Raw genomic sequence first — 12,925 nt, 5'->3', positions numbered from 1 at the left:
CTGGGGAGTCTGTTGTTCTGACTGGGGAGTCTGTTGTTCCGACTGGGGAGTCTGTTGTTCCGACTGGGGAGTCTGTTGTTCCGACTGGGGAGTCTGTTGTTCCGACTGGGGGTCTGTTGTTCCGACTGGGGGTCTGTTGTTCCGACTGGGGGTCTGTTGTTCCGACTGGGGGGTCTGTTGTTCCGACTGGGGGTCTGTTGTTCCGACTGGGGGTCTGTTGTTCCGACTGGGGGTCTGTTGTTCCGACTGGGGGGTCTGTTGTTCCGACTGGGGGGTCTGTTGTTCCGACTGGGGGGGTCTGTTCCGACTGGGGGGTCTGTTCCGACTGGGGGGTCTGTTCCGACTGGGGGGAGGTCTGTTGTTCCGACTGGGGGTCTGTTCCGACTGGGGTTCTGTTCTAACAGGGTGTTCTTGTGTTCTCAGAGACCCAATGCGCTGGAGTTGCAGAAAGCGACTGATGGAGAGGAGGAGGAGAGAGATGGAGGGATGGACTCTACCTCTGCAGGGGAGGAGGACTTGAAGACTCCAGACGAGGGCTTCATGGGCATGACGCCTCTACTACAAGCCCACCACGCCATGGAGAAGATGGAGGAGTTTGTTCACAAGGTCAGTCTCTCTCTCACTCCCACACACTGGTCCCCCAAAGTCTCACCTTGGACATACACTACATGACTAACCAGTACCCCCTCACATTGACTCTGTACCGGTTCCCCTCACATTGACTCTGTACCGGTTCCCCTCACATTGACTCTGTACCGGTTCCCCCTCACATTGACTCTGTACCGGTTCCCCCTCACATTGACTCTGTACCGGTTCCCCCTCACATTGACTCTGTACCGGTTCCCCCTCACATTGACTCTGTACCGGTTCCCCCTCCACATTGACTCTGCACCGGTTCCCCTGCACATTGACTCTGTACCGGTTCCCCTCACATTGGCTCTGTACCGGTTCCCCCTGCACATTGGCTCTGTACCGGTTCCCCCTGCACATTGACTCTGTACCGGTTCCCCCTCACATTGACTCTGCACCGGTTCCCCCTCACATTGGCTCTGTACCGGTTCCCCCTGCACATTGACTCTGTACCGGTTCCCCCTCACATTGACTCTGCACCGGTTCCCCTCACATTGGCTCTGCACCGGTTCCCCCCTCACATTGGCTCTGCACCGGTTCCCCCTCACATTGGCTCTGCACCGGTTCCCCCTCACATTGACTCTGCACCGGTTCCCCTCACATTGGCTCTGCACCGGTTCCCCCTCACATTGGCTCTGCACCGGTTCCCCTCACATTGGCTCTGCACCGGTTCCCCCTCACATTGGCTCTGCACCGGTTCCCCTCACATTGGCTCTGCACCGGTTCCCCCTCACATTCTCTGCACCGGTTCCCCCTCACATTGGCTCTGTACCGGTTCCCCCTCACATTCTCTTCACCGGTTCCCCCTCACATTCTCTTCACCGGTTCCCTCTGTACAGCCTTTTCTCTGTAAAGTGCACCACTTTTGATGAGGGGGACATTTAGACCAGTTTATTCAGCCTGTCACCCCAGTGGGTTATGTGGCAACAGGGAGGTTATATACAGTAACTTATCCAATAGAACAAATGTATCTTTTGCTAAATGTTTAGCTGTGTGTCTGTTGCTAAATGTTTAGCTGTGTGTGTCTGTTGTTAAATGTTTAGCTGTGTGTGTCTGTTGCTAAATGTTTAGCTGTGTGTGTCTGTTGCTAAATGTTTTGCTGTGTGTGTCTGTTGCTAAATGTTTAGTTGTGTGTGTCTGTTGCTAAATGTTTAGCTGTGTGTGTCTGTTGCTAAATGTTTAGCTGTGTGTGTCTGTTGCTAAATGTTTAGCTGTGTGTGTCTGTTGCTAAATGTTTTGCTGTGTGTGTCTGTTGCTAAATGTTTAGCTGTGTGTGTCTGTTGCTAAATGTTTTGCTGTGTGTGTCTGTTGCTAAATGTTTTGCTGTGTGTGTCTGGTGCTAAATGTTTTGCTGTGTGTGTCTGTTGCTAAATGTTTTGCTGTGTGTGTCTGTTGCTAAATGTTTTGCTGTGTGTGTGCCCGACTGAACACGGCCCTGCAATATGTACTCTGTGATGCCTAACCTCTAGAACGGGGGCCAACTAGAAATGGACCTACGCTATGGACCTTACGCTGCTCACAATCCCTCAGTTGATGGAGACAGACATCTAACTTGTGCTGAAATGGCGAACAGAAGGCTTTCAATTACAGAAATAAATCACTTGATGACTCAGAATTAGTCAACAACAACTGTTTCTCTCTCCTGTGCCCACCCCTATAGGCTCTGGTCTAAAGTAGTGCACTATATAGGGAATAGGGCTCTGGTCTAAAGTAGTGCACTATATAGGGAATAGGGTTCTGTTCTAAAGTAGTGCACTATATAGGGAATATGGCTCTGGTCTAAAGTAGTGCACTATATAGGGAATAGGGCTCTGGACTAAAGTAGTGCGCTATACACTATACACACACCTCACATTTCCCTCCTCCTCCAACACTATACACACACCTCACATTTCCTTCCTCTGTCATCCCCATACACACACCTCACATTTCCCTCCTCTATCATCCCCATACACACACCTCACATTTCCCTCCTCTATCATCCCCATACACACACCTCACATTTCCCTCCTCTATCATCCCCATACACACACCTCACATTTCCCTCCTCTATCATCCCCATACACACACCTCACATTTCCCTCCTCTATCATCCCCATTCACACACCTCACATTTCCCTCCTCTATCATCCCCATACACAGATATGATCCGGGTGTTCATTCACCCTGAACATCAAATGGAAATGAGAGAGAAACACACGAAAGAGAACACTCTTTTTATTCCCCTCGGTTGTGTCATTTTATTTGTAACTCAAGTTCAATCCCGCGTCGGAGGAAAACCTAACGAAGTGCTTTTCCGCGCCTCTTCCCTGTGTCTTCTCCCTAGGTGTGGGAAGGCCGGTGGCGAGTCATTCCTCATGACGTGCTGCCTGAGTGGCTGAAGGATAACGAGTATCTCCGCCACGGGCACCGGCCGCCCATGCCCTCCTTCAGGGCCTGCTTCAAGAGCATCTTCAGGATCCACACTGAGACTGGCAACATCTGGACTCACCTGCTGGGTAAGAGAGTGGTGGGGGTGGGGGTGGGACACAATCACTGACACACACCAAGCTAGTCACCTGCTGGGTAAGAGAGTGGTCGGGGGGGGGACACAATCACTGACACACACCAAGCTAGTCACCTGCTGGGTAAGAGAGTGGTGGGGGGGGGGTGGAACACAATCACTGACACACACCAAGCTAGTCACCTGCTGGGTAAGAGTGGGGTGGGGGTGGAACACAATCACTGACACACACCAAGCTAGTCACCTGCTGGGTAAGAGAGTGGTCGGGGGGGGGGACACAATCACTGACACACACCAAGCTAGCATTTAAATTGAAATATATTTTTCAAACAAAGCTAGTAAATGAATGTCATTTGATGGTGACATTTACTTTGGTTTGAGTGATATAACAGCTAAATAGATCACACTACACCCTTAGAAACCCACAGCTAATTAGATCACGCTACACCCTTAGAAACTCACAGCTAATTAGAACTCACAGCTAATTAGATCACGCTACACCCTTAGAAACCCACAGCTAATTAGATCACGCTACTCCCTTAGAAACCCACAGCTAAATAGATCACACTACACCCTTAGAAACCCACAGCTAAATAGATCACACTACACCCTTAGAAACCCACAGCTATTTAGATCACAGTACACCCTTAGAAACCCACAGCTATTTAGATCACAGTACACCCTTAGAAACCCACAGCTAATTAGATCACAGTACACCCTTAGAAACCCACAGCTAATTAGATCACAGTACACCCTTAGAAACCCACAGCTAATTAGATCACACTACACCCTTAGAAACCCACAGCTAATTAGATCACAGTACACCCTTAGAAACCCACAGCTAATTAGATCACGCTACACCCTTAGAAACCCACAGGGTGGGGGGGTGGGGTGGTAGAGGTGCACAGCTGAGCCAGACACAGAGGATAAAACAGTGTTTAATACTATGTGTTGTCTCTTAACAGAGTAGCATGGTTAATCTGCCATGTTGGAACGTCCTGCCCTAATCACTAGTAATGGTGTTAACGTTCCCCGCTCTGCTCGAGCACTCTGCTGCATCCTGACGGGTTTAAGACGACACACACACACACACACACACACACACACACACACACACACACACACACACACACACACACACACACACACACACACACACACACACACACACACACACACACACACACACACACACACACACACACACACACACACACACACACACACACACACACACACACACACACACACACAGAGAGTCAGACTAAGGACCAGCCAATACACAGACTAACATGAGGTCCCTGCTCACACGTGCAGAAATGATTGAATAATATGGGAGCACAGGGCAAACCATGCGCACACACACACACACACACACACACTCTCTTCCGCTCCAGAGCAGATGCGTTGGGCTTTAAATAAGGACAGGACCTCTGAGTAAACGGAGAACTGAGTATTCACATAGACCCATTTAGCTGGGTTAGGGTTGGAACCATTTAGCTGGGTTAGGGTTGGAACCATTTAGCTGGGTTAGGGTTGGAACCATTTAGCTGGGTTAGGGTTGGAACCATTTAGCTGGGTTAGGGTTGGAACCATTTAGCTGGGTTAGGGTTGGAACCATTTAGATTGGGTTAGGGTTGGAACCATTTAGATTGGGTTAGGGTTGGAACCATTTAGCTGGGTTAGGGTTGGAACCATTTAGCTGGGTTAGGGTTGGAACCATTTAGCTGGGTTAGGGTTGGAACCATTTAGATTGGGTTAGGGTTGGAACCATTTAGATTGGGTTAGGGTTGGACCCATTTAGATTGGGTTAGGGTTGGACCCACTTTAGATTGGGTTAGGGTTGGACCCACTTTAGATTGGGTTAGGGTTGGACCCACTTTAGATTGGGTTAGGGTTGGACCCACTTTAGATTGGGTTAGGGTTGGACCCATTTAGATTGGGTTAGGGTTGGACCCACTTTAGATTGGGTTAGGGTTGGACCCATTTAGATTGGGTTAGGGTTGGACCCATTTAGATTGGGTTAGGGTTGGACCCATTTAGATTGGGTTAGGGTTGGACCCATTTAGATTGGGTTAGGGTTGGACCCATTTTAGATTGGGTTAGGGTTGGACCCACTTTAGATTGGGTTAGGGTTGGACCCACTTTAGATTGGGTTAGGGTTGGACCCACTTTAGATTGGGTTAGGGTTGGACCCACTTTAGATTGGGTTAGGGTTGGACCCACTTTAGATTGGGTTAGGGTTGGACCCATTTTAGATTGGGTTAGGGTTGGACCCATTTTAGATTGGGTTAGGGTTGGAACCATTTTAGATTGGGTTAGTGTTGGACCCATTTAGCTGGGTTAGGGTTGGACCCATTTTAGATTGGGTTAGGGTTGGACCCATTTAGATTTTAGATTTAGGGTTAGGGTTGGAACCATTTAGCTGGGTTAGGGTTGGACCCATTTTAGATTGGACCCATTTAGTTTAGGGTTGGACCCATTTAGATTGGGTTAGGGTTGGACCCATTTTAGATTGGGTTAGGGTTGGACCCATTTTAGATTGGGTTAGGGTTGGACCCATTTAGCTGGGTTAGGGTTGGACCCATTTAGATTGGGTTAGGGTTGGACCCATTTAGCTGGGTTAGGGTTGGACCCATTTTAGATTGGGTTAGGGTTGGAACCATTTAGCTGGGTTAGGGTTGGAACCATTTTAGATTGGGTTAGGGTTGGACCCATTTTAGATTGGGTTAGGGTTGGACCCATTTAGCTGGGTTAGGGTTGGACCCATTTTAGATTGGGTTAGGGTTGGACCCATTTAGCTGGGTTAGGGTTGGACCCATTTTAGATTGGGTTAGGGTTGGACCCATTTAGATTGGGTTAGGGTTGGACCCATTTAGCTGGGTTAGGGTTGGACCCATTTAGCTGGGTTAGGGTTGGACCCATTTTAGATTGGGTTAGGGTTGGACCCATTTAGCTGGGTTAGGGTTGGACCCATTTTAGATTGGGTTAGGGTTGGAACCATTTAGCTGGGTTAGGGTTGGAACCATTTTAGATTGGGTTAGGGTTGGAACCATTTAGCTGGGTTAGGGTTGGACCCATTTTAGATTGGGTTAGGGTTGGACCCATTTAGCTGGGTTAGGGTTGGAACCATTTAGCTGGGTTAGGGTTGGAACCATTTAGCTGGGTTAGGGTTGGAACCATTTAGATTGGGTTAGGGTTGGAACCATTTTAGATTGGGTTCGGGTTGGACCCATTTAGCTGGCAGCCCTCCATAGCTTTGTCCTGGTGAACATCCAACAGAACAAAGAACACGCACAACAACAACCTATCATTGTAGCCAGGGGTCAGGAGTCTCTGCCTGACCTTGGGATTTTACCCGGCCTCTTTAGGCCTAGAACATTCTTGGACCCAGAGTTTTTCCCTGGTTATGTTAGTCAGGAAAAACTCCAGGTCTGAGTCATTAGATAGTCTCTCTCTCTTCCTCATATCTGTTTATATTTACTGTCATCTGAAAGCAGGGAGATGAGACTGCATGACAGTCACATTAGTCAGGAAAAACTCCAGCCCCCAATCACAATAACAATGAAACCACAGACAGATGTAGAAACCGTAGTACAACAGTTGTCTGAAAGCAGAAAGAAGCCCACTGTCCTTTTGAGAATGGGGACAGGGGGTTGTGGCGTTATGGCAGGGTCTACCCACTGAGGTCTGGCAGTGTTTACATACCCACTGAGGTCTGGCGGGGTCTACGTACCCACTGAGGTCTGGCGGGGTCTACGTACCCACTGAGGTCTGGCGGGGTCTACGTACCCACTGAGGTCTGGCGGGGTCTACGTACCCACTGAGGTCTGGCGGGGTCTACGTACCCACTGAGGTCTGGCGGGGTCTACGTACCCACTGAGGTCTGGCGGGGTCTACGTACCCACTGAGGTCTGGCGGGGTCTACGTACCCACTGAGGTCTGGCGGGGTCTACGTACCCACTGAGGTCTGGCGGGGTCTACGTACCCACTGAGGTCTGGCGGGGTCTACGTACCCACTGAGGTCTGGCGGGGTCTACGTACCCACTGAGGTCTGGCGGGGTCTACGTACCCACTGAGGTCTGGCGGGGTCTACGTACCCACTGAGGTCTGGCGGGGTCTACGTACCCACTGAGGTCTGGCGGGGTCTACGTACCCACTGAGGTCTGGCGGGGTCTACGTACCCACTGAGGTCTGGCGGGGTCTACGTACCCACTGAGGTCTGGCGGGGTCTACGTACCCACTGAGGTCTGGCGGGGTCTACGTACCCACCGAGGTCTGGCGGGGTCTACGTACCCACTGAGGTCTGGCGGGGTCTACGTACCCACTGAGGTCTGGCGGGGTCTACGTACCCACCGAGGTCTGGCGGGGTCTACGTACCCACCGAGGTCTGGCGGGGTCTACGTACCCACCGAGGTCTGGCGGGGTCTACGTACCCACCGAGGCCTGGCGGGGTCTACCCACGAGGCCTGGCCCACACCGAGGCCTGGCGGGGTCTACGTACCCACCGAGGCCTGGCGGGGTCTACGTGGCCCACCGACCTGAGGAGGCCTGGCGGGGTCTACGCCCACCCACCGAGGCCTGGCGGGGTCTACGTACCCACCGAGGCCTGGCGGGGTCTACGTACCCACCGAGGCCTGGCGGGGTCTACGTACCCACCGAGGCCTGGCGGGGTCTACGTGGCGGCCCACCGAGGCCTGGCGGGGTCTACGTACCCACCGAGGCCTGGCGGGGTCTACGTACCCACTGAGGTCAGTGTGGCTGGCAGAGGGAAGTAACTCACTGTATTTATCTCATCTGGTGAATCTGTTGCGTCTACGTGTGACTCAGATTACTGACCCCCTCCCCCCGGAAATAACCTTTTGGTTTTGGCTCTGGCACCACACAGCTGATTCAAATCATCAGTTTGATGTGTTGTTTATTTCAATCAGCTGTGTGATGCTGGTTAAACACCAAAACATGCCCCGGGACCTGGTTTGAGAAACCCTGGACTAGAGGACACAGGCCCCCCCTCTGGCTGGTAGAGGACACAGCCCCCCTCTGGCTGGTAGAGGACTAGTCCAGCTGTAGAGGACACACCCATATTGTTACTCAGCCTGACTGAATCGAGGGGGGCGGGAACCCATCACACCTCATGTTCACACAAACAAAGTGCGTTCTCTACCCACCACTACCACCTAGTGTTCACTTTTAGTATCACAACTCAGATCGTTTAGTCTCTTCCCACAGTCACTGACAAGCGAGACTACAAATTATTAAAAAATCAGACATGTTTTTATAAATCTATACTATCTGTGACAAAACTCAGTAAGGGTTGAGCTGGCTAGGATTCAGTATGTATTCAACTGATAGATCAGACTGACTCTCTCTCTCCCCTTCCCTCCATCTCATCTCTCTCCCCTTCCCTCCATCTCATCTCATCTCCCCTTCCCTCCATCTCATCTCTCTCCCCTTCCCTCCCTCCCTCCATCTCATCTCTCTCCCCTTCCCTCCATCTCATCTCTCTCCCCTTCCCTCCCTCCCTCCATCTCATCTCTCTCCCCTTCCCTCCCTCCCTCCATCTCATCTCTCTCCCCTTCCCTCCCTCCCTCCATCTCATCTCTCTCCCCTTCCCTCCCTCCCTCCATCTCATCTCTCTCCCCTTCCCTCCCTCCCTCCATCTCATCTCTCTCCCCTTCCCTCCCTCCCTCCATCCATCTCTCTCCCCTCCCTCTCTCCTTCCTCCAGGCTGTCTGTTCTTCCTGTGCCTGGGCATCATGTATATGTTTCGTTCCAACATGTACTTTGCTGCCCCGTTCCAGGAGAAGATAGTGATCGGTATCTTCTTCATCGGGGCCATCCTGTGTCTGTCCTTCTCTTGGCTCTTCCACACCGTCTACTGCCACTCTGAGGGCGTCTCTCGTGTCTTCTCCAAGTAAGACCTTGGTTACGTTTGCCTTTCGTGCACCTGACTCCTGACTGCACCACACGTGTTGATAGTAGAACCAGTGCCAAATACTTGATTTGGGGGGGTAGACTTTGTCTTTGCACTTTTGGGACTATTCCGTTGGTTGAAGCAGTTGATGGAACAGATGTTTAGTCAGTGGTCTAACCTTTGGTCTCTCTCTCTGTCTCTCTCTCTATATATATATATATATATATATATAAAACCAAATATTTCAAATAGCTTTATTGGCATGACGTCACAATGTAGATGTTCCCTAAGCGTTACTTTGGAAAAGGAATGATTGATTAACACTTAGTTTCTCTGATCCAGATCATTCATCTGTCTGTCTCTCTCCAGACTGGACTACTCTGGCATAGCCTTCCTGATCATGGGCTCCTTTGTTCCATGGCTCTACTACTCGTTCTACTGCTCTCCCAACCCCAGGTTAATCTACCTGGTAGTAGTCTGTATACTAGGAGTCTCTGCCATCATCGTCTCACAGTGTGACTTCTTCGCTAAGCCACAGTACCGCGGCCAGAGCAGGTCAGTCACTGGGTCTATGTGCCCTTTTTGTTTTGGAATCCAAACTGTGTGAATGAATGTTTTCTCAGATCCTTTCAGTTTCATCTATGTTTCCATCTTGGTTTTGTGTATCAGTCTCTACTCCCTGCCCAAAGTATTCTATTAACATAGCTAGCTGTAGCTCTGGTGAATTCCTCACCTCTCTCTCCTCCTCCCTCAGTCTCCTGCTGGGTCTCCTGCCAGTAGAGGGCCCAGCAGGGCCTCACTAGGCCCTAAAACAATGAGCCAAGACTGGGATCTCCTCCCTCTTGCTCCTCCTCATCTCCCTTCCACGTGCCAGGCTGCCCTCAAGCTGGCTGTCTTTCCTCCTCCCACACATACCCTCTCCCTCTTCCCTCTCTTCCTCCCCTCCCCCACACAGACACACAGACCCTCCCCCCACACAGACACACAGACCCTCTCCCTCTCTTCCTCCCCTCCCCCTACACACACACAGACCCTCTCCCTCCTCCCTCTTCCTCCCTGGACTCCTCCACACAGACCCTCTCCCTCCTCCCCCCTCTTCCTCCCTCCCCCACACAGACTCTCCCCCTCTTCCTCCCCTCCCCCACACATACCCTCTCCCTCTTCCTCCCCTCCCCCACACATACCCTCTCCCTCTCTTCCTCCCCTCCCCCACACAGACTCTCTCCCTCTCTTCCTCCCCTCCCCACACAGAAACTCTCTCCCTCTCACAGACTCTCTCCCTCTCTTCCTCCCCTCCCCTCCCCCCACACAGACCTTCTCCCTCCTCTGTGTGTTTTATGGAGCCCGTTAAACTGGTGCTCATCAGTCCTCTGTGACGTTTATGGGGTCGTTAGGTCCAGCGGCCTGGTGCCAGACTCAGGGACCCAGTGTCTGTTAAGACGAGGTGGCTGCCAGGCAGGGTAGGACAGGAGGGTCATTCCATCTCTCTCTATTCTCTCTCTCCATTCCTATTCTCTCTCTCTCTATTCCTCTATCTCTCTATTCCTCTCTCTCCCTCCCTCTATTCCTCTCCTCTCTCCTCTATCTCTCCTCCCCTCTCGCTCTCTATTCCTCTCTCTCCATCTCTATTCCTCTCTCTCCATCTCTCTATTCCTCTATCTCTCTATTCCTTTATCCTCCATCTCTCTATTCTCTCTCTCCATCTTTCCTATCTCCATCTCATTCCTCTCTCTCCATTCCCTCTCTCTCCATCTCTCTATTCCTCTATCTCTCTATTCCTCTATCCATCTCTATTCCTCTCTCTCCATCTCTCCTTCCTCTCTCTCCATTCCTCTCTCTCCATCTCTTCCTATTCCTCTCTCTCCATCTCTCTATTCCTCTATCTCTCTATTCCTTTATCTCTCGCTCTCTTTTCCTCTTGTCTTCCTCTGTCTCTCTGGAAATACAGTGTTCAGTCAGGTGTAGCGAGGCCTTATGTAACATCAGTGAAATCAACAGAAAGAGATCAGTGAGAGTACAGTTATTGTCAGGTGTGAACAAACCTGTCTGTCTATATTAACCCCTGTCTGTCTGTTTATATTAACCCCTGTCTGTCTGTCTATATTAACCCCTGTCTGTCTGTTTATATTAACCCCTGTCTGTCTGTTTATATTAACCCCTGTCTGTCTGTTTATATTAACCCCTGTCTGTCTGTTTATATTAACCCCTGTCTGTCTGTCTATATTAACCCCTGTCTGTCTGTCTATATTAACCCCTGTCTGTCTGTCTATATTAACCCCTGTCTGTCTGTCTATATTAACCCCTGTCTGTCTGTCTATATTAACCCCTGTCTGTCTGTCTATATTAACCCCTGTCTGTCTGTTTATATTAACCCCTGTCTGTCTGTTTATATTAACCCCTGTCTGTCTGTCTATATTAACCCCTGTCTGTCTGTTTATATTAACCCCTGTCTGTCTGTTTATATTAACCCCTGTCTGTCTGTCTATATTAACCCCTGTCTGTCTGTTTATATTAACCCCTGTCTGTCTGTCTATATTAACCCCTGTCTGTCTATATTAACCCCTGTCTGTCTGTCTATATTAACCCCTGTCTGTCTGTTTATATTAACCCCTGTCTGTCTGTCTATATTAACGTCTGTCTGTCTATATTAACCCCTGTCTGTCTGTCTATATTAACCCCTGTCTGTCTGTCTATATTAACCCCTGTCTGTCTGTTTATATTAACCCCTGTCTGTCTGTCTATATTAACCCCTGTCTGTCTGTCTATATTAACCCCTGTCTGTCTGTTTATATTAACCCCTGTCTGTCTGTTTATATTAACCCCTGTCTGTCTATATTAACCCCTGTCTGTCTGTCTGTCTATATTAACCCCTGTCTGTCTGTTTATATTAACCCCTTGTCTGTCTGTTTATATTAACCCCTGTCTGTCTGTTTATATTAACCCCTGTCTGTCTGTTTATATTAACCCCTGTCTGTCTGTCTATATTAACCCCTGTCTGTCTATATTAACCCCTGTCTGTCTGTCTATATTAACCCCTGTCTGTCTGTTTATATTAACCCCTGTCTGTCTGTTTATATTAACCCCTGTCTGTCTGTCTATATTAACCCCTGTCTGTCTGTCTATATTAACCCCTGTCTGTCTGTCTATATTAACCCCTGTCTGTCTGTTTATATTAACCCCTGTCTGTCTATATTAACCCCTGTCTGTCTGTCTATATTAACCCCTGTCTGTCTGTTTATATTAACCCCTGTCTGTCTGTTTATATTAACCCCTGTCTGTCTGTTTATATTAACCCCTGTCTGTCTGTTTATATTAACCCCTGTCTGTCTGTCTATATTAACCCCTGTCTGTCTGTTTATATTAACCCCTGTCTGTCTGTCTATATTAACCCCTGTCTGTCTGTCTATATTAACCCCTGTCTGTCTGTCTATATTAACCCCTGTCTGTCTGTCTATATTAACCCCTGTCTGTCTGTCTATATTAACCCCTGTCTGTCTGTCTATATTAACCCCTGTCTGTCTGTTTATATTAACCCCTGTCTGTCTGTCTATATTAACCCCTGTCTGTCTGTTTATATTAACCCCTGTCTGTCTGTTTATATTAACCCCTGTCTGTCTGTCTATATTAACCCTGTCTGTCTGTTTATATTAACCCTGTCTGTCTGTCTATATTAACCCCTGTCTGTCTGTTTATATTAACCCCTGTCTGTCTGTTTATATTAACCCCTGTCTGTCTGTCTATTAACCCCTGTCTGTCTGTTTATATTAACCCCTGTCTGTCTCTATATTAACCTGTCTGTCTGTTTATATTAACCCCTGTCTGTCTGTCTATATTAACCCCTGTCTGTCTGTTTATATTAACCCCTGTCTGTCTCTATA

The 12,925-nt window shown here is 49.4% G+C and overlaps 1 protein-coding gene across 1 annotated transcript in view; it reads left to right on the top strand.

Moving 5' to 3' along the window:
- Window positions 1–12,925, top strand: part of LOC123994358 (adiponectin receptor protein 2-like) — an 87,592-nt gene that overhangs the window by 66,188 nt on the left and 8,479 nt on the right. Inside the window, exons 3-6 of the mRNA XM_046296864.1 lie at window positions 424–606; window positions 2,957–3,128; window positions 8,861–9,047; window positions 9,417–9,592. Coding sequence (XP_046152820.1) covers window positions 424–606; window positions 2,957–3,128; window positions 8,861–9,047; window positions 9,417–9,592 — 718 coding nt within the window. The remainder of the gene's footprint in view (window positions 1–423; window positions 607–2,956; window positions 3,129–8,860; window positions 9,048–9,416; window positions 9,593–12,925) is intronic.

This window comes from Oncorhynchus gorbuscha, linkage group LG14 (assembly GCF_021184085.1).
Source record: "Oncorhynchus gorbuscha isolate QuinsamMale2020 ecotype Even-year linkage group LG14, OgorEven_v1.0, whole genome shotgun sequence".
NCBI classification, from domain to species: domain Eukaryota; kingdom Metazoa; phylum Chordata; class Actinopteri; order Salmoniformes; family Salmonidae; genus Oncorhynchus; species Oncorhynchus gorbuscha.
Note: the sequence above shows the minus strand (reverse complement) of the source record. Positions and strands in the feature narration are given on the sequence as shown.